The following is a 23129-nucleotide window of genomic DNA, read 5'->3' as shown; positions in this document are numbered from 1 at the left end:
ATCTGAACTGCAAGATACAAGCAAAAAAAAAAAGTATAGTGAGTTTATATCTTACAGTTCTAAGGAAAAATTCATAATTGCAAGAAAAAATAATTGTGAGAAGAAAAGTCAAAATCGCAAGATGTGAAGTGAGTTTATATTTCACAATTCAGAGGAAAAATTCAGAAAAAAAAGTCAAAATTGCGAGATGTAAACTTGCTAGAAAAAAATCTGAATTGCAAGATACAAGCTTGCGTTTGTGACAAAAAATTTGGGAAAAAAAATCAAAACTGCAAGATGTAAACTTGCTAGAAAAAAAATCTGAATTGCAAGATACAAACTCGCATTTGTGAGTAAAAAAAGTCAGAATTGCGAGTTTATATCTTACAGTTCTAAGAAAAAAATCAGACTTGCAAGAAAAAAGAATTGTGAGAAAAAAGTCAAAACTGCAAGTTTAGGAAAGATTCGGAATTGCAAAAAAAAAAAAAAATTGCTAGAAAAGTTTATTATCTCACAATTCTGATTTTATAAGTCACAATTGCGTTTCAGTGGTGGAAACGGGCTTCCATACTTTATTGTAGAATTTTAATGAAATGAAATGAAAATAAATGTTATCTGAAGTGTATTTTTTTTTGTATGAACCTTGAAGTTCCTAGTGTTTTCTGGCTTATGTCTTTCTGGTCGAGGTGCGCCGTGACCGTATTTCCTTCTCCAGAAATAAATGCGTTCAATGGAATATAATCCTTTCCATCCTGTATAAGAATAAGTGTGTAAAAGTCAAACTGTGACCAGTCAAACACAAACAATGAAAATAGCCTAAGAAACACATAATGACATAGTGTCGCACCTGTTGGACGCAGGTCTGCAGGAGGTCTCCCAGTATCTCCACAAGAGCTGAGAAAGAAGGTCTGTCCTCAGGGTTATTTTCCCAGCATGCCATCATAATGCTGTAACTGTCAGACAAATCCCACAAGCTCATTATTAGTGATGCATTAGTTCACAGGTTAATGATTGAACATTAACATTTTTAATACAATGTGTTCAGGTGTGAGAACTGACATCTCTGGGGTGCTGTACTCAGGAGGACACATCCGAGTCCCCTGCTTCAGTCTGTGGCAAAACTCCTCATCAATGTTCAGCCCCGGGTAAGGAGACGCTCCTGTGGACCACAAACAGTGTTATATGGGACTGTTCTAAGGTCAGAGAGAGATGTGGGCGTGTTATAAAACTTCACCTTATTGTTTCCTAATTGTTCTATTGAGCCATATAATCTGTGCCACATCCTTGAATTATGTGATGTACGTAAAGAGTATTGACATTACCAAGTGAGAAGATCTCCCAGAGCAGAACTCCATATGACCACACGTCACTTTGAGTGGTGAAGACTTTGTCAAAGATCGATTCAGGTGCCATCCATTTCAGTGGTAACCGTGCCTTCGTGACCACACACGTTCAATATACACATTTAGGTTTATGTTGTTGACTATAAATGTATTGATGAATTTATTGATGGCAGTACACTCACATCTCCCTTGCGCACATAGTCTGGGTCTTTGTACACGTCTCGGGCCAAACCAAAATCACAGATCTTCACCACATTGTTGTTGGACAGCAGGATGTTTCTGGCAGCAAGGTCACGGTGAATGCACTGAAAACATAAATAAAAAACTTTGCGATTCAACCAAGTCCATATTCATATATCCGAATGGAGACAGGAAGATTCTTTACCTTGCGAGACGCGAGAAACTCCATACCTCTGGCTACCTGAAAGCTGTAAGAAATCAGATCTTCAAGCAGCAGAGGGTTGTTGGACTCAGGAAGAGAACCTAGAGAAGACAAACAGTACAACAGTTCAGTCTCTCTTTAATGAACTGAGCCAAAAATGTCTAATTTTCAAAATGACATTTGTTTGTTTTTTCTAACTAATTTGTTTTATGGTTTTCAGACTATCAAAACCACCAAAATTTATTGAGGGGTTCAAAACTTTTGTACAGTAAGACCTACGAAGTGTTGAAGCTGTCTATCACTAGCAAAGCTTAATGACTATCCTAGGACAACATGCTAAATCATGCTAACATGTTAGAAACATGCTAACAACATCTTAATCACAATACAAATATGCTAGCAACATGATAACCATGCTAAAAACATGTTAACAACATGTTGATCATGCTAGGAACATGCTAGCAACATGATAACATGTTAATCACTCACAATAAAAACATGCTAGCAACATGATAACAACACGTTAATCACGAAAACACACAAGCAACATGTTAACCATGCTAAAAACATGTTAGCAACATGTTGATCATGCTAGAAAGATGCAACAATATTCCAACAGCTTGCTAATAATGCTAAAAACATGCTAACAACATAGTAACAACATGTAAATCATGTTAAAAATTAGAACGTAAAGATTAGAACATGGTAGCAACATGATAATCATGCTAAAGACATGCTAGAAAAATGTTAGGAACATGCTAACGACTTGCTAATCATGCTAGTCATGCTAAAGACATGTTAGCAACATGATACTCATGCTAGAAACATGCCATCAACATGTTAATAACTTGTTAACAATGTCAAAACATGCTAATCATGTTAAAAACATGCTAGAAACATGCTAGCAACACGTTAATCGTGTTAGAAGCATGCTAGAAACATACTAACAACTTGCTAATCATGTTAAAAACATGTTAACAACATGCTAAAGACGTTAGACGTTAGCAATGCTAGAAAGATGCAACAATATTCCAACAGCTTGCTAATAATGCTAAAAACATGCTAACAACATAGTAACAACATGTAAATCATGTTAAAAATTAGAACGTAAAGATTAGAACATGGTAGCAACATGCTAATCATGCTAAAAATATAATAACATCATGATAATCATGCTAAAGACATGCTAGAAAAATGTTAGGAACACGTTAACAACTTGCTAATCATGTTAAAAACATGCTAGTCATGCTAAAGACATGTTAACAACATGATACTCATGCTAGAAACATGCCATCAACATGATAACAGCTTGTTAACAATGTCAAAACATGCTAATCATGTTAGAAGCATGCTAGAAACATACTAACAACTTGCTAATCATGTTAAAACATGTTAACAACATGCTAAAGACGTTAGCAACATACTAATCATGTTGCTAGCAATATACTAGTAATGTTAAAGACATGTTAGCAACATGCTAACAACATGCTAATCATGCTAAACATATCATAACAATATGATAATCATGCTAAAGATATGTTAGCAATGTGATAATTGTGTTAGAAACTTGTTAGCAACATGTAAACCATTCAAAAACATGCTAGCAACATGCCAATCATGATAAAACATGCTAACAACATGCTAATAATGTTAAAAGATGTTAAAGACATGCTAGCAACATGCTAATCAGGCTAGAAACATGCCAGCAATAAGCTAACAACTTGTTAATCATGCTAAAAACATGCAGACATCATGCTAAATCATGTTTATAAACATGCTAATGGAGTGCTAATCATGTTAAAAACATGCTCGAAACATGCTAGCAACACGTTGATCGTGTTAGAAGCATGCTAGAAACATACTAACAACTTGCTAATCATGTTAAAAACATGTTAACAACATGCTAAAGACATGTTAGCAACATACTAATCATGTTGGAAACATGCTAGCAATATACTAGTAATGCTAAAGACATGTTAGCAACATGCTAACAACATGCTAATCATGCTAAACATATAATAACAATATGATAATCATGCTAAAGATATGCTAGCAATGTGATAATTGTGTTAGAAGCATGTTAGGAACATGCTAACAACATGTTAATCATGATAAAAACATGTTAACAACATGTTAACCATTCAAAAACATGCTAGCAACATGCTAATCACGATAAAACATGCTAACAACATGCTAATTATGCTAAAAGATGTTAAAGACATGCTAGCAACATGTTAATCAGGCTAGAAACAAGCCAGCAACAAGCTAACAACTTGTTAATCATGCTAAAAACATGCAGACATAATGCTAAATCTTTTTTATAAACATGCTAATGGAGTGCTATTAATGCTAAAACATGCTAATCATGTTAAAAAGATGCTAGCAACATGTCGATTTTGCTAAAACATGCTAACAACATGTTAAATCATGTTTGCAATGACCTAAATCATACTAGCAACATGCTAATAACAGCTGCTTCAAACTTTACAGCTGCTTCAAACTTTAAGGTTAGGCTTTCTCAAGCCAACTTCAAGTTTGTTCTCAAACTTTACTCATCTAGTTTACTGCCTTTATTCCCATGTCTTGCCAAATCTGACTTTATTTCTTTTATGAAACACAAAAAGGTGAAATTTTGAGCAATATCCTTATGAATATTTTTGATCCATGGAAGAAAGACAGTCATACAGGTCAAAATAACTGTTTTCTATTTTAATATATTATGAAATGGAATTTATTCCTATGATGCAAAGCTGAATTTTCAGCATCATTACACCAGTCTTCAGTGTCCCATGATCCTTTTGCTGATTTGCTGCTCAAAAACATTTCTTATGATTATCAGTATCAATACTGAAAACAAATGCTCTGCTTAATATTTTTGTGAATACATATTTTAATATATATATTGTATATTTTTTCATTTTTTTTGATTAATAGAAAATCCAAACAAATCGCATTTATTTAAAACGACTAATATTTTGTAACATTATTTACTGTAATATTTGAATCCTTGCTGAATTAAATAATTATTTATTTTATTAAAAAAAAAATCAGAATGACCCTGAACTTAAGTAGTGTAAATTGACAGAATTTCCATACATAACATGAATTATTATTGTACTAGTGAATAATTAGCTGTACTGTTCAACAAGTTTTATGGTTCACTGCATGTTAATCATTTAAATGACATCATGCATAAGCTCACCACTGTCCTCCTCTGAGATCTCTCCTTTCTCCTCACTAAACCCTGAACTGGCGTTGCTCTGGCTGCTGGACACACTGGCCAATCGTCCTTTATATCCCTCCTTCATGCCTCCCTCCTCTTCTCTGTTCACCTGAGTCAGACACACACAACACATGAGCAGCCATTCAGCTGGAAAACATCTAGTGAATAATGCACATATCAACATATCAGTGTGAGTTAAATACAAGGACGCCATATGTATCTCATAATTTATCACTAGGCCCCACTGATCTCGGATCAGCTCTCTGACTATGACTATCACAGAAACACACTGTTCTTTGTGTAAAGCTTTTGTAGAGGCCATTCAAGGAGGTAAGAAGCTTTAGAGATGGTCACACAGAGGGAAGTATGACTCTGTTGTCTTGATGAACACTGGGCTGTTTATTTCAGAAAGAAATAAGAGAAGTCTGTAAACTTGACATCAGACATATATAGAGGTCACTAAACCTCACAATACCACAAACCAACAGTTTCCCACTTATCATACTGTGACATTCAGAAGACCATCTGAGTGAGATTCTGCAAAACTAATATAAGATTGCACTTCAGACATGAAGTTAATAAATTAACTGAAGTGAAACTGTTGAAGTGAAAGTTAGACAGACAGACAGACAGACAGATAGATAGATAGAGAGATAGATAGATACTAACCCTGTTCAACAAGAACACCTCTCGTTTGCTCTTAAGGTATGCAGACAGATTGCCAAACTTACAATATTCAACTATGACCATCAGAGGCCCTGAAAACACCAAAATATATCAAATTAATACATATAGAACAACACCCTTCCTTCTCTATACCATGAATTTTATATATGCTGTTCAAAAGTCTGGAGTTGGTACGAATTTGTAATGATTTTGACAACAAAGGACTGCATTTAATTGACTAAAAATATAGTGAAAACCGTAATATTGTAAAATATTATTACAATTTAAAATAACTCTTTTCTATTTTAATATTTTTTTAAATATAATTTATTCCTGTGATGCAAAGCTGAATCTTCAGTGTCACATGATCCTTCAGAAATCAATCTAATATGCTTGTTACTTAAGAAGCAACAATGTTGAAAAAGTTGTGCTTTTTAATTTTTTTTAATTTAATTTTTTTTTCATGAGAATTATTATGAGAATTATTTTCTATTATTTGATGAATAAAAAAGTCACCAAAGAAATATATTTATTTGAAACAGAAGACTTTTGTAACATTATAAATGTTACTTTTGATCAATTTAATGCATCCTTGCTGAAAAAAAAAAAATGTTAATAACCCTAAACTTTTGAACAGTAGTCATTTTTTTTGTAACTAGAGATACAGCAAAACCAAACATGGAGGGATTTAGTTTTGTTTGGTAACAGACCTCCTTGTTTGGTGCATGCACCGAGAAGATTGACCACATTGAGGTGATGGCCAATATGATTGAGGATCTTCAGTTCTGTCATCAGAGCTTTGTGTTCACTGGGTGTAGCGCCATCTGCAGAGACAGAACAGTCATAACTCCTGCTAAATACTTTACATAATCCACCTTGTTCTTTAACAAAAGTAAGCCTGTGGGTGAGACTTCCAGTTTATTTGCCGCTATAGGGAAATAACAAGAAGAATAACAACATCCAGTAAACGGTAAAACTGTTTTCAGTTGATAATGCATTAAAATAACATGGTAAGACACACCAATTTGCAAAATCAAGCAGCAAAACGAGCTGTTTTGTACAGCTAAAAATAGCTGGACGCAGATGAGACAGACCTATAAAGTCTACTAATGGAAATGCCAACTCTTATGGGAAGAAAAATGTGGATAATCTACCTGTGTTTTTATCAGAATATGTAAGCAGTTTGGAATCCTGAGCTGTTTTATATACCTTTAAGCATTTTGACGGCCACTGTGGTGCAGCTGGCTGAATTGCAAATGCCGAATGCTGAAGCTTGCATTACTCGCCCAAATGCTCCTCGTCCCAGGGGCTTTTCTGGAGAATAACCACATATCAGTATATTGCATAACACCATCAGTACATCTTATAAAGCACACACACACTTTACCTAGTTTAAGGCGGTCACGTGGAAACTCCCACTGGGCAGGATCATATTGTAACCTGTCACAATGCTCAACCAGAGGCTCCTCTCCTGGATGCAGGATGATTGGCAGGTACTCTGCTTTGCCATTAGTCGAGGTTGGCTGAGAATGACCCATGTGATATAAACATATATTACGTGGTATACTAATATAAGCAGTTTTAATTAGCTTTGATTGGCTCTCACCTGCTTAAGTTTCCGAATCAGCAGTGTGAGAAGCAGCCAGAACAAAGTGGCCACCACACATGTACATGCTAGAGTCGGGATCTCCAGAGAGAGGGATTCAGATGAACCTATAGGATACATAAACAAGTGTTGTGTTGTCACATAATATGTGTCTTTAAAGAGAAAAATAAGAGACTAGGACATGATCCGGATCACATTTGTCCCCCTGGAGCATGACAACTCCCTGCAGGTCATGAGTAATGCATTAGCCTCTATAGAAACAGCTAAACAAATGAACCTACATAGAAATAGGTAAACAGTTTAAGGGTTGTAAAGCCAAGGCCATCTGTGGGAAATGAAAATGGGAGACAGTTTCCTTCCTGACCTATCGGAAGAGAACAGCGTGAACGTCTCCTCTCAGCACCGTGTTTAGAAGCATCCGACAAGAGTAAATAAGGGAGTGTGAGAAAAAAAAGCTGGAAAGGAAAGAAATGTCAAGTAGTGGTGGTTGGTTTGACCAAAAATCACTTTTTTTAAGGTTTTTCCTCTGTGTGACTGTGCGCTAATATGAATTGGAATCCATAAAACAATTGCAGAACCACTGCATTTTAATTACAATCCAGACAAATATGATACATGTAACATAATAGTTTTTATGTAAATTAGATAGTATAATTTCAAAATTTAAAGCAAACACGGAATGCTCAGACCTTACCTTTATGAAATTGTAATACATATACCATATCTGTATGAACCAAAAACAGCAGACAGGCTGAATGAGACACAAATTCAATCTCTGACAGCAGATGGCGCTTAAGGACCAGCAGCAACACAGTTGGTTACTGCCATAAACAATCAATGCAGTGCTTTTAAATACTACGTTAATATACATATACAGAGGTAGGATGAAAAGAAAATACCATCTAACACAATTCCCATCCGAGATACATTCATATAAATGCCAATTCAGTATTTAGGGTTTTCTTCTATTTTACGCATGGTTAATGAGATGATTACACATGATTACAAGAATAAAGTCATAATATTTTGAGAATAAAGTCAAAATTACAAGAATAAAGATGAAGGGTTTTGAGAATAAAGTCAAAATGTTTTGAGCATAAAGTTAAAATACTTAATAGAAAGACGTTAAATATTGTCCAGACTTTTACTGTATTATACCATGAACAAAACAGCTCGTGAATAGTCAACGTTATATACCTCAGAAAAGACAACAAGTTATGTTAATGAGTTGAAGCCCACTTCAACCTTTAGAACATTTTGTTGTTTTTAATTAAATACCTCTGAGGAATGAAAGGTTGGATGCCACAGTTGTTTTTGTGGAGTAGGTGGTGTAATTTTCACAAAGAGAACAGTACAATTTAATGAATTGATTCACATGAATACAGCGATCTGTCATGCCACATTAATGAGCTTAAAAACACATTATTGTAAGACACATTTTTGTATTTCGCTATAAAACTGAGATTTTGTTTTATATTAAAAGTACCAAAAGCACAAAGCTTATTGCTATTATTGGAGGGCTGGCGCACTACAAATAATGAATGCAATCGAAGACATGAAATATTATTTCCAAGCATACTGTCCCCACGATTATGACACATGGTATGATTTCTGCTAATAAACCCACATATATTCAGATTACTTCAGGTGGCCTGGCAACTTCTTCCGGTGCTCCCAATCTGGGCCATTTGCATGCACAATATAGGCAATGTATTCAAAATATTAGCTATAACTTTAATTTCTACAATTTAATTCTCAAACATTTCGACTTTATTCTCAAATCATTTTTACTTTATTCTCGTAATTTTGACTTTATTCTCGAAATTTTGACTTTTTTTCTCTAAACATTTTGAATTTATTCTCATAACTTTTCAACTTTATTCTGGTAATTTCAACTTTTTTCTCGAAACATTTCACCTTTATTGTCATAAATTCGATTTTATTCACAAAATATTTTGAGTTTTTTTTTTTTTACTTTATTCTATATGTGATTTTAGATTTTTTTTTAATGTGGTACTAAAATGCTGTTGCAGTTTTTTTTTTTTTTAAGATTTATTTTTGGCGTTATTATGCCTTGATTTAGATAGGACAGTGGAGTTGGACAGGAAGCGAAGTGGGAGAGAGAAGGCTATTGGCGCCGACAGTTAAGTGAGTTGGCGTTATAGTTATATATATATATATATATATGCCTGCTACAATATTTTCTCCTCTTTCTGTTCGTCTTCAGTGTCCGTTCAAGATGCTGAGTTTTTAAAAAAATTCATACTGTGTGTATGATTCAACCAGTTTACCATTTAAACCGGTATATCGCCCAGCACTTATTCATGCATAAATTAACAGTTGTTGTAGCTTACTTTGAACCCAAATGTGGGCGGAGCTCTCCACAGAGCCTCTCTCATTGTTGGCCTTACAGGTGTAAAGTCCCTGGTCTTCAGCTGTAATTCGGTCAATATGAAGAGTCCCTTCCTCTGGAAACAGCATAATACCTGTCAATAAAAGAAACACATATGTAATACATTCACATACAGATACTTAAAATAAGTTCTCAAAAAGTACATTTTTTAGTCTCACCAGACACCTGCTGAAGCTTCCTTTGGTCCTTATACCATGTGATCCGGGGGTGTGGAATTCCCCGAGAGGGGCAGCGAAGAGTGACCGAGTTGCTTACGTTAACACTGTGATCACTCAGATTTTGCAGCAGCACCGGTGCCTGCAGAACTGTACAATGTGAGACAAAAAGGGCTTGGGTCAGGGGGTCATTACGCATGATTTTCCATGTCGGCTGAATCAGTTTAATCAAAAAGATCAAAAACACCCCTAGGGAGACTGACGGAAATCACGGCAGTCACATAAGGCACTTAGCTTTACACGTCCGCCTGATAAAGCAGCTGAGTGATTTACAGGCAATGTGGTTCGCTATTGTTACAGAAGTGTGAATAGACCGTGAGTTGTATTTCTTTCATTGCAGATTGAGGCCTGGAATGTTTGAATTGTAGCCATTGGATTTTTGCCATTCAGCAAAATCCCTCTGTTTGTCTTAATGACACATTCAGCATTTCACGGACTCAACTGATATTTCCGGGTTAGCTGGCCAAAGACGCCTACTATTGCTTTGGCAGATGATTGGCTTATGCTGTTGAAAATGTTGAAATTAAAAGAACTGCAGGTTCATTTGTGTGGAAGAAGACTTTGCACCCCAAGGGGTTCGTCACATTACATAAACCTTTAGTAAAAGAGAAGAATAATAAGCTGACTTCTGCTTCAGATATTTTCCTCCTGGACACAATTGATTATTGTCTCTTTCCTCGTTCTGTGACAGTGGCTGATTAGCTGATTGTTCTTTGGCCATGTGAAGCAGCCTGTAAATGTGGCATAGTGGGAAGTGCCATTGTGTGCTCTTCCTCCTAACTAGATCTCATTCCCACACCAAAGAGGTTCTGCTTCACACAGCCTTGGAGAGAAGGGCTACAGGAAGCTCCGGGACCCAGTTCCCAAGGACCCCTTTCGCTCTGTCTTTCTCCTTCTTTTTTTGTTTCTCTTTCCGTCTCTGTCTCTGAACGTGTGGGTGTCTGCAAGCACATCCTTACGTGACTTAAAGTCAGTATCTAAGAGAAGTCTGATGGCTTCTGGCTGCATTCTGACATGCAATAACCTTCTGATCTGCTTGCATTTGTGAGTATATGTAATTGTACAGATTATACAGCAATATGGTATATGACCACAAATACTGTGGTGTCAAAAAAGACACACTATCAGTTGTTTAAAACTATTATTTATTATGAATTATCCAGTTATTTTTAATGTGTCCCACATTCTGCATATAACCCTGTTACCATATGATTTCTCCCAATTACAGAAAAATTATAACTGTGACACCCAAGCAGTAACATAATTAGAGCTAGTGCTGACACTTTAACACTAATGCTACTAATGGGGGTTGGATAGTTTGATCCCCCTCAGTTTGGATGTCAGTAGCTACTCCGGTGTCAGAGTCTTGACTTAATTTGTTAAGCTCAATCAACCCTGTTACTGTAGGATTCTGTTTAGTTGTTTAATAATATTTATAACAATTACATTTTTAGGAGTTTCATACCCTATTTTGTACCCTATCAAAGAGCCAGAGATCACAGCAGTATAAATTCTGTTATCATTTGCTTATTTGTTTTAAAACAATATGCTTTTCTTGTTGACGGTGAGAAACACTGATGCCAAAGCTGTTGTGCCACATCCTAAAATGACCTATAAGTATGTGCATGAATGCAATACAGATTATATATAGACCTATATATATATAGACTATTAATGTACTTTTTGTCCTTTTTTTTAGGGTTTCTCCACATTTTATTTTATGGAAAAAACAGCCAGGACTTTTCGCATGCAACAAAGAAATTCATACAGGTCTGGAATGACGTGGGTGAGTAAATGATGACAGAATATTTAAGTCTGGATAAACTATCTCTTTAAAAGAATAATTCACCCAAAAATTAAAGTTACCCCATGATTTACTTACTCTCAAGCTATCCTAGATGTACACGACTTTCTTCTTTTAGACAAATACAGTCGAAGTTCCATTAATAAAATGTCCTGGCTCTTCCAAGCTTTATAATGGCAGTGAATAGGTGTTGAGATTTTGAAGCTCAAAAAAATGCATCTATCCATCATAAAAAGTGCTCCACATGGCTCCGGTGGGGTAATAAAGGCCTTGTGAAGCGAATCAGTGCATTTGTGTAAGAAAAATATTTCTATTTAAAACTTTATAAATCGCTAACTGTCGTACGCGTGTTCACAAGACAGTGGCGTTCCAGCGGATGACGTAGGACAGGGCTATTCAATTGGCGGCCCGCAGGCCCAATCCAGCCCGCCAATTATCTTCATCCGCCTGAGGGAGAAGCACGCGCAGATGGCTTGAACTGTTTTTGCACTAATTAGTTTGTCCACAAGAAGGCAACACTTGCCCGGGTCAGCCAAAAAAGAAAAGCAAGAGACGCAAGAACAACAACAATCTACCGGAGACCGCAACAACAATGGACGGCAGAGTTGACAAGCGCTTGCGGGGCTCCAGACTGCGAACACATGGTTGCATTTTGGGACCATTTTTTCTGCTGGTTCAACTCATAACCCCTGCCATTTCTATTTCATATGAGGAAAAAATGGCAAACGAAACGAAAGCAAAACAAAACTGGACCGTTTACTAGCTCAGACCGCAAAGCAAACACACCTGTCCAAGCTCAAAACATCTTTACTCTGGAACTAAAGTTGATTTTCTGACAATGGAACTGCACAGTGCTGCGAGATCCAGTGAGAAGCGTTTAATTTGCCCAGTATGAATAAGGTTGCTGCGAGATCTAGTGAGAATCATTCAAATTCTGATCAGAATTCTCTGTTATAAACAGCGCTGAAGAAGTAAAAAAAACAGAAGTAATGCCAACTTAACCATGGTGTTGTGACAGAAATAGTCGAATGTTATCTTTAACATTATCTTTACGTTGTTTCTACATTAATTTGGAGGTTCAGTGTGAAATTATGACAATATAAATATGCGATTAATCATGATTAATTACAGAAAATGTGTGATTTTTTTTTTTTTATTGATTGACAGACAGAACTAATGTTATCCTTTTATAGAGGTGTTGGTGGTGTTGGTAATATTAGTTCATTTTACTGCTGATTATGCATTTCAATTTAATTTTCAAATTTTATAGGCCCCCCTAGAAAGAGATCAGGATGGCCCCCACCCCCCCTTGGCCCCCTTCAAATTTTCACTTTGATAATCCGGCCTTCAAATGAATCTAATTGAATAGCCCTGACACAGGATGTAGGTGTAGCGCAAGCTCTTGTGAAAATATGCTAGTCTAGCGGAAACCACGTATTGTTTACAGCAAAGAAAAACCAGTCTCCTCTTGTTTTATATCAAAATCCTCTGACATTTTTCTTTATAATCCTTGTTTTGTACTTCATTTGTGACCGGTGTTTTGTTTTGCTTACTGGAGCTTACACTACACCTACATCCTACGTCCTATGTTATTCTGCTGGAATGCCACTCTCTCATGAACATGCGTATGCAGTTAGCAGAAGCTAGAGACTACAGTTTATAAAGTTTATTTTAAAGTGCCCCTATTATGCGTTTTCAAATATGATCTTTCATGTAGTGTGTCACGTAGCTGTATGTGAACATAAACTATCTGCAAAGTTGTGAAGCCGACAGTGCACGATACATAAAGTTATTGTCTATCAAAAAAAAGAGTCGACTCACATTTGCCTAAACGAGTCGTCAGGATTTCAAATCTTTCTCTGTTACGGCCACACGTCACGAAGTAACAGATTTGCATAATGTCCGCCCACGTTCTACGTCGCGATCAACTTGCCCGCCCATACATTTCCATGGGGTTTAGGTCACATGGAAATTTACACATACATTATACGGAAGACGCTGTATCCTACGCTGTGAGTAAAACTGTTTTATATTCACTTCTAAAAGATGATGAATCTACAAATATTGTATTTTCTAGCGATCGTTCAAAATACGTAGTTGTGTATGTTGTTGTGTAACAACCCTGCACATATCATGCTAACCGGCTAAATCACGCTTGTGTAGTTCTGTTGTTCAGCTGTGGACCCACTGTAGTCTGACAATTTGTGATTGATGCAGCTTGACTGTCTCATTAGTTGGAGTAATGATAAAGGATGGCGTACGAAGCGGCTTTCACACCGAATGCGGAAAGCGCTGTGCTATGAAACCCATTCGTTTCAATTGCTTCCGCCCTGCGTGGACGGCTTGTTTCTGCCTCGACTAAAGCGGACACGCAGCGGAGCAAAGTTCAAATGAGTTGTTCAAATGAACTTTTGTCGCTGTGCTCCGAAGGGCTGCACTGAACCCAGCGGCCAGCGCAGCGCTTTCCGCGTTCGGTGTGAAAGTCGCTTAATGCATTATACATTGCTGAAGTTTACAACATAGAGGTGTGCCCGGTTCGGTTATAAAAGCAAATTGCGAGCACTTTCCACGGTAGACCGTGCTAACTTGTGGATCAGCCACTTCAGCCGTTTCATCATCAGACTCTGGCTGGAATCGATGCCATCTTTTTTATGTATTGACAAGTATCCAGTGCTGTCAGTCAGTTATGGCAATGGGCGTTTCGTTTTCTGACACACCGTACGCGGTAGACCAATCATAAAGGACTGCGCCATCTGACCAATCACAGCAGTGAGGGCTCACGGAAAGGAGGGGTTTAGAGAGACTGATTCTTCGAACTGCTTCGCACGAGTCGTTTAGGAATCATTTAGAAATGGGGTAAATTTAAATCTATTTTTGGAGAAAACTAAAGTGTTTTTTGACCTTGCATACATGTAAACTTGTTTTGGGAGTCTATTAAAACAATATTAGCAACCTTTAAAATGGCATAATAGGGGCACTTTAAATCTAGACATTTTTCGTACACAAATGCACCGATTCACTTCAGAAGGCCTTTATTAACCCCTTGGAGCTATGTGGAGCACTTTTTATGATGGATGAATGCACTTTTTTGGGCTTCAAAATCTCAACACCCATTCACTGCCATTATAAAGCGTAGAAGACCCAGGACATTTTTAAATATAACTCTGATGGTATTCGCCTGAAAGAAGAAAGTCATATACACCTAGGATGGCTTGAGGGTGAGTAAATCATGGGGTAATTTTCATTTTAAGGAGAGCATGAATGTGTGTGTGTTTTGAACACAATGACTCTTAAAGACACACCTGTGACCTCCACTGCTGTATCAAGGTGTGAATGTTCTTCTGTAAGCAGGTGTGTGGCAGAACAGCGGTATGTTCCCGAATCCTGTGCAGTCACATTCTTCAGCAGAAGGTGCAGTGTGTGAGAAAACTGCCCCTCTGTGAGCTCCCCGCTGAGAACTGAAGCTCCCTCTGAAGCTGTGGATTGATTCGTTAATCTATACCATGACAGATCCGAATAGAGGTGCCTATTGGCTATACAGACCAGACGAAGGTCCCCTCCCTCTCTGGGCTCTTCCTCTAAAGACACGATAAGGCCTCCTTTGACATCTGTGATGGTGGACAAAAGAAGTTTCAGTTTCCACTTCCTGTGCATAAATCCTCGATACAGTGAGACAGAATACATGCAGACCTCCCAGCAACAACAGAGTTTTGTTTGAGGCTACTAAACAAAAATACAGCGAAGAGAAACCATTTTGGAAGTGTTGACCAAGCAGCATTTTTTGTAACCTTTGATGACAATGTTGAATAGCCATTGTCAGTGCAAGTCGCAATAAGACGCTAGTGTAAAGGCGCGCTATTTACTTTAGCTATTTGAAATTTCCCGTGGAAACCGCTCGAGGGTTTCCTGATGGAAGATAATGTTTATCTTTCCCGAACACCACCAGTGTTCTCCAAATAATGCACCGCACGAGGAGGCAGTATGATAAGAGCCACAGGTTCCTGTGCACTCCTCCACCCTGTCGCTATGACAACAGCCAGGATGGGCTACATCCACTGTGGCTGAATTTAGCACAGCTTGAAAGCAAACCCTCGAAAACAAGGGGACGGAGGAGGGCGGGATTAGAGAAAGAATGGGAAGGAGTGAGAAAGAGTAAGGATTTCTGAGAAAAAAAGATATGGACGGCAAGGTAAAATATTTGGATGCTGAGGTTTTAGCATCTTTTCAAATGTAGTTAAATATAGTACCTGTGACATAGAAATGGATGTCCAGTTCATCTCTGCCCATTAAGTTTGATGCAACACAACGATAGATGCCTGATTTCAATGCTTCGCCGACTGTCAAAACTCCTACAGTCTGTAGAAACACACACAAAACAACTGTTGCATGCAAGCAAAGGTGCAGACAAATACGGCTAGAAAGTTTAAGACCACTTATGCATTATGTGATTTCCTCAAGTAGCACATGCATCAACTTCCATTGTTTATCCAGGAACTACATTCTCATTAAACAATCATAGACATAACACAATCCCTATTCAAACTCTAACCTTGATTGATAAGAATGTTGTTCAAGGCACTAACTCCTATGCACAACACCATAATCAGTCATTAGTTTGGTTAATAATAATAATGTTGTTCCAAGACCAGCCATGACCAATGATGTTGATCCAGGGATATGTTGAGCAAGTATTTACATTTTTCTGAGAACCCAAAGCTTACACAAGGTAATCACATTTTATATTACCTCTAGCCACGAAATGAGTAAAGGGATAGTTCACCAAAAATGAAAAGTCAGTCATTAATTACTCACCCTCATGTCATTCCAAACCCTTTCCAAGACCTTTGTTCATCTTCGGAACACAAATTAAGATATTTTTGATGAAATCCAAAACTTTTTTGACCCTGCATAGACAGCAACACAACTACCACAATTAAGGTCTAAAAAAGTAGTAAGGACATTGTTCAAATAGTCCTCTTGTGAACCTGTGTCGAAGACTGACAGGGAGAAGATATCGTTGAATAAATTGTTATTATTATTTTCTTTGCACACAAAAAGTATTGTCATAGCTTTATAAAATAATGGTTAAACCGCTTGAATGTGGAAGTTTTGTTGCTGTTATACAGGGCTCTTGGATTTCATCAAAAAATGATTCTGTGTTCCGAAGATAAAAAAAAGTCTTATGGGAATGACTTGAGGGTGAGTAATTATTGACAGAATTTTTTTGGGTGAACTATCCCTGTTTAGGAGTGACCAAAATTTTGCCACATAGGAAGACAACCAAGAAATGGTTTCATCATTATTCTGAAAACTGGTTTGGTTAGAAGGAGTTTCTAATATTTATCACACTGACAGTGGTTAAGATCCATCCCCAAACACGATATCAACAATTTTAAGCCACAACATCATTATGTCTCCTCATAAGGGTTAGGGAACAGATTCTGACAGCTGGATTGCTCGCCATCGGATTCTGTTCCCTACATATTTCTTACAGAAGGAGGTTAATGCCATTTAAGGAAAGAAAAGGAAAGAAGGTGACTTGTGGCCAAGCATGATGGGCAACCAATGCTGTGATGCCTGGGGAGCAGATGGGGGTTCGGTGCCTTGCTCAAGGGTCTCACCTCAGTCCTGGTATTGAGGGTGGAGAGAGTGCTGGATATTCACTCCCCCTACCTATAATCCCTGCCAGACCTGAGACTTGAACCCATGACCTTTGGGTTACAAGTCTGACTCTCTAACCATTATGTGATAGATTTTTATCTCCTAATGGGGGTGGGGGAACAGATTCTGGAAGCTGGATTGTTCACAATCGGATTCTGTTCCCTCTATATTTCTTATAGAAGAAGCTTATAATACTTTTTAAGCTGATATTGGTTAAGATCCATCCTCAAATGGTATATAATCAACATGTTTCTCAACAGGGCTGGGGGAACAGATTCTGACAGCCAGATTGCTCGCCTTCGGATTCTGTTCCCTCCTTGTTTGTTATACAAGGAGGTTTTAATACTTACCAAACCAATACCATTTAAGATCCATTCCCAAATGGGATAGAATTAACCATTTTTAAAGCCACTGCATCATTTTAACTCTTAATGGGGGTGGGGAAACAGATTCTGGAAGCTGGATTGCTCGCCATCAGATTCTATTCCCTCCATATTTCTTATAGAAGAAGGTTGTAATCCTTATTAAACTGATATTGGTTAAGATCCATCCTCAGATGGTATGTAATCAACATTATTCGCCACAGGACTGGGGGAACCGATTCTGACCCCTGGCTTGCTCGCCATCAGATTCTTTCCCTCCTTCTCTAATAATAAATAGGTTTTAATATTTATCAAACTGATACTGGTTAAGACCCATGCCCATGTGGGATAAAATCTACAACTTTTAAGACACTACATCAACGTGTCTCTCCGCAGGGCTGGGGGAACAGATTCTGGAAGCTGGATTGCTGGCCATCAGATTCTGTTCCCTCCATATTTCTTATACAAGGGGGTTTTAATACTTACCAAACCAATACATTTAAGTATGGGATAGAATCAATTTTAAGCCGCTGCATCATTTGGTCTCCTAATGGGGGTCGGGTTCCAGATTCTGACAGCTAGATTGCTTGCCATTGTATTCTGTTCTCTCTACATACTTCTTATAGAAGAAGGTTGTAATACTTATCAAACTGATATTGGTTAAGATCCATCCTCAAATGGTATATAATCAACGTTTCTCCACAGGGCTGGGGGAACCAATTCTGTCCCCTGGCTGGCTCGCCGTCAGATACTTTCCCCCCTTTTCTGATAATAAGGAGAATTTATTATTTATCAAACTGATACTGGTTAAGACCCATCTCCATATGGGGTAGAATCCACAACTTTTAAGCCACTACATTAACATGTCTCTCCATGGGGGTGGGGAAATGGATTTTGACTCCCAGATTGTTCGCCATCAGATTCTGTTCCCTCAATGTTCCTTATAGAAGAAGGTTGTAATATTTATCAAACTGATACTGAAACTGATTTACTTTGGCAGTCATGACCTTATGGTTAGAAAGTCAGACTTGTAACCACAAGGTTGCGGGTTCCAGTCTCAATACCGGCATAAGTTGTAGGTGGGGGAAGTGAATGACTAAGGTGCCCTTGAGCAAGGCAGTAAACCCCCAATTGCTTCCCAGGCATTGAAACTGTTCACAGCGCGTGTGTGTATGCACTTGGATGGGTTAAATACAGCGCACTAATTCTGAGTATGGGTTACCATACTCATGGGTTACCATACTCAGAATACATACCATACATTGGCAAATGTCACAACTTTAATTTTTCACTTTTACATACTCCTTGCTGTTGTTTGTTAATATTGTTCCAACAAAGATGGTGATTCAGGTACATGCATGGAGGATAGAGATGGAGCATTCTTGCAACAAATCATTTAATGTTGTTCCAGTAATCAGAGAGGAAGGACACTTGTTTCACCACCTACAGAATTAACTAGAACTGGAACTTGATTGCTATTATCTAGAAACATTTGGTGGAACACATAATTCCACAGAACTGAGCGCACATGCACTTGTGTGAATACTGGGGGAGTACTTTTGCGTTCTTGTGTGCCCTCTTGTGTATTCATTTCATCTGTCCCCTGTGATCAATCCACCCACTCGAACACTCACCTTATTCTTCCCTTCTAACACTTCCTGCCTGTGGCTGACGGTCAGGATGGGATTGTGGGTGGACGTGACTTCTGTCTTCTCACTGACTGCAGTCCAGGACGAAGGAGGAGGCTTCTCGCATCTTAGAGAGAGGAAGACAGAGGACGAGAAAGAGGAAGAGAGAACGACAGCACTCTGAGTTCACAAGTGTCGAAGCAGTGATGTCACAAGACACAGATGTGCGCCGCAGCTGCGGTCTGAAAGGGGAAGACCGGAATCTTTCGATCACTGGTCTCTTGGGAATTCGTTTTTCACTATAGCCATCTCATGGGATTTTTTCTTTGGAATTCTTTTTTGGAATTTGTTGTCAGTGTGTGTGTGTGTGTCATCTGTGTCAGGATACGGTGACACTCGTTGGAGTGTTCCATAATTAGCAGTGTGAGGGGCTTGGATGTGTTCCCTTTCCTGCCTGTAAATCATCCCAGCCATGCTTCCGAAGTTCCAACCTCTCATCCACTTTGCGCACCAACTTCTAGACATTTATCCCATTATCTTATCCATGCCAATTCTTTAAGGTCTCTAATCTTCGGAGCAAGGTTCTAGTGATGGGTATTTGTCCGTGACTGTGTGCCCACCGCCCTGTTACCCCTCCCTGGCTTTGACGACTCTCTCTGATTGCTCTTCCTATTTGGCTGAGACAGTGAGTGTTCTGTCCTCGAACGTCCCACCCTGATCATGACAACAGCACTTCTCAAACACACAGTCCACTCTCCCACGGCTCTCCGGGAACAGTCGCTCGCTCGTTCTCTCATACGCACACGCACACACAGGGACTTCAAACGCCCATTTGTTTTACCACAAACATCCCCACTCATTCTGCATTCACACACCTCCATGTACCCGGTGTGCCTGCGTACAGTATTACGAACTGACTTTGGTGGGTCATTATTAAAACTGCTCTGTTTTATTGTCTAGAAAAGCATCAGTCAGGAAACAGTTTATTTGTAGTCTGCCAATATTTCAGCTACATCTTTGCCAGCAGCTAGGACTTCACATATGCACTTTTTGGAACCAAACAGACCATATTGTACAAATAATTTCAAGCAAATTTAATGTAAAAACAAATACACTTGATATAAACACATACATTAGATATTAAAAATACATTTTTATCAGCGTTCTTACACATTTGGCAATTATTGAGATTTACCATAAGTAAGTTAGTTGTATAAAATTATTAAATATTAGAATCATATATTACTCATAGACAATCTGTATAAAAAGGGACAAATCACATTGGGAGAGACCCGTAGAGTAGAAACAAACACACAAATACGCACTCGTCACACACAAACACTTGCATACAAACAGGCAGGATCTTTTCTTTCAGCACAAAATAAAGCAACTGTAATACACAGCATCACTGTGAAGTGGAAGAATTTGACATAAGATGACACATTGGATGACACAGAGCTCTTGTCATTCATTTACGGCCCATCAGAACTCCTACACAGCAGGCATTCTGGGCCAGGTCCAGTCTGGAAACAAAAAAAAAACAAAAAAACGAGAAATCCAAATAGCGAGCCTCGGTTTTCTCTGCCCTCCTTGGCTCACGTCAAGATAGTAGATAGAGGATATTTTCATCGTGTACAATCTGAACTCACAGCTTTTGTGGATGTTAGAACTACAACTGATGGTCTGGGCTTTGGAGATGGAGGCTTGGTTCATACATCCTTTATAGTACCACTCAAGAACATGAAAAGCAAAGCAGCACCAGGCAGTGTATGGATGGGGATCATGCTCGGAAAGAGGAAGAGCAGAAAAAACTGTCTCTGAACAACAACAGCAACAACAAAAAAAAGAGGAATAAATTAGAATGTAGTTCCAGGGGTGCAGAGATATCAGCCTCTCCGTCCTGTGTGAGCCCAGCTGTTCTGGATCCTCGTGAGGTGGCCTGCTTTTAGTGACGTCTCTGGGGTGGCTGGATATGCAAGGGCGCTGGCAGTTGTAGGGTTATTTGCAAGTGTGGCAGGACAGGTGAGGGGGATTGTGGGGGTTTCGGTAAAGTGGGGTGGAGGGATTGTGTGTGTGTGTGTGTGTGTGTGTGGGATCAGGGACTCTCAAGAATAGATCAAGCTCCTGAGGAAGCGGACTGTGCCACGTTTGAAGACGGAGGGACAATCACGCTGCTGGGAAGCTGTCTCGAGTCGGGGAGGAAGCCAAACAACGAGAGGAAAAGCGCTCTGATTTTTCGCACAGGAAGCCCGTCTGCGCCTCCTGCCTGGCTGAGATAAGAGTGCTGCTGTTCCCATGGCCGAGCTCAAGCCCATCCAGCCGCTATCAGGCCGGCCCGGCCCACAACTCCACTCTCCCTGGGCCTCCTCCACCGCAGCGTCAGGCCAGCCGCGCCGGGCTGCTATAAAGAATAAGGGCCTGAGTCAGGGTCCAGCCAGTCAAGACCTCTCAACAGAACGTACATACAATACCTTTCAATGATCAAGCTTTACACAGTGCTTTTTATAATATATACCTTTTGAACTTTAACTGATGATGCAATGACCAGTATCTCACCAAAATCACTATGCAAATGATAAAAGAAATATCGGCAGACCCATATAGAATCTACAGGCATTTTCTGCACCCATTTTTGCATAAAATATCCCCCAGAATGGTTTTAAACAAGTGTTACAATAAGTTTTCTAGATACATATTGCTAACTAAAGCATAAAGGATTTAGTTTTTATATTTAATGGCGAGCGTTACAGTGCATTTCCAAGGAAATTTGTTGCCACAGATTCCATGTGAGTCTGCAAATAGAACACCACAGCATTTCTTAAAGGGACAGTTCATCCAAAAATGTTTTTGCAGGTTTAATATAATTAACAAACCATAAAAAAAATAATAATAATAAACTATAAGAAGACTTAAACTTATTTTATTTGAGCTCGTTTTCAAAGCAACTTTTCTCATTTTTGTCTTGAATAAAACTATATTTACTACATTTATATATTTGTGACCCTGGACCACAAAACCATAAGTGTAAAGTTCTTGAAATTGAGATTTATACATAATCTGAAAGCTGAATAAATAAGCTTTCTATTGATGTATGGTTTGGACAATATTTGGCCGAAATACAACTATTTGAAATTCTGGAATCTGATCAAAAAAATCTAAATATTGAGAAAATCACCTTTAAAGCTGTCCAAATGAAGTTCATAGCAATGCATATTACTAATCAAAAATTAAGTTTTGATATATTTATGGAAGGAAATTTACAAAATATCTTCATGGAACATAATCTTTACTTAAAATCCTAATGATTTTTGGCATAAAAGAAAAATCGATAAATTTGACCCATCTGATGTATATACCCATGCAACATAAGGTTTTGTGATCCAGGGTCACATTTAATAAAACTATATAGTTACCAAAAAAGTTAATAAAAAAACAACAAGCAAATTGAAAACATTAACACACATTTAAAACCCTGCAGAACACAAAATAAGTTATTTTAAAGAATGTTCCAGTTGCTTTTGTGCATGAGTCCAATTCATGCATTTTTGGATGGACTGTCACTTTAAGATTGCATGAAGGATAGCTGGCACATACAGGGAGTTTGTTGCATTATTTCAAGCCAACAAGACTTTTCCTCTCAGTAATATTTCATTTTTAGTTCTCTTAGGAAGCACTCAAAGAATAGGCCAAGAAAATATCACCAATATAACATGTCACGATGGCAGTACAATAAGGGGAAGCATGACCTAAAAATGGACAAATTTGGAGTAGAAATGGCAGTGTCATACTGTAGCGTAACACTCTGAGGGTTTGTGGATTTCATTTTTAAAAAATCTGTGTGTGTCTA

At 38.2% G+C, this 23129-nt stretch overlaps 1 protein-coding gene across 3 annotated transcripts in view; it reads right to left on the bottom strand.

The window, feature by feature from the left end:
• The window catches only part of flt1 (fms related receptor tyrosine kinase 1), a 46578-nt gene that overhangs the window by 4507 nt on the left and 18942 nt on the right, over positions 1-23129 (bottom strand). The window contains exons 11-27 of one of the 3 annotated variants that reach the window (XM_051097597.1): positions 19289-19409; positions 15879-15987; positions 14934-15239; positions 9771-9917; positions 9554-9685; positions 7200-7306; positions 6981-7116; positions 6803-6907; positions 6304-6417; positions 5597-5685; positions 4907-5036; positions 1708-1805; positions 1505-1627; positions 1302-1413; positions 1039-1138; positions 827-932; positions 622-731 (exon numbers count right to left, since the gene is read on the bottom strand). In XM_051097597.1, coding sequence (XP_050953554.1) covers positions 622-731; positions 827-932; positions 1039-1138; positions 1302-1413; positions 1505-1627; positions 1708-1805; positions 4907-5036; positions 5597-5685; positions 6304-6417; positions 6803-6907; positions 6981-7116; positions 7200-7306; positions 9554-9685; positions 9771-9917; positions 14934-15239; positions 15879-15987; positions 19289-19409 — 2145 coding nt within the window. Of the gene's footprint in view, positions 1-621; positions 732-826; positions 933-1038; positions 1139-1301; positions 1414-1504; positions 1628-1707; positions 1806-4906; positions 5037-5596; positions 5686-6303; positions 6418-6802; positions 6908-6980; positions 7117-7199; positions 7307-9553; positions 9686-9770; positions 9918-14933; positions 15240-15878; positions 15988-19288; positions 19410-20352; positions 21728-23129 lie in introns of those variants that run through there. The other 2 variants (XM_051097599.1, XM_051097598.1) reach the window with 2 other exon arrangements.

This window comes from Labeo rohita, chromosome 24, assembly GCF_022985175.1.
Source record: "Labeo rohita strain BAU-BD-2019 chromosome 24, IGBB_LRoh.1.0, whole genome shotgun sequence".
In the NCBI taxonomy this organism is placed as follows: domain Eukaryota; kingdom Metazoa; phylum Chordata; class Actinopteri; order Cypriniformes; family Cyprinidae; genus Labeo; species Labeo rohita.
This window is presented reverse-complemented; position numbering and strand designations above follow the sequence as displayed.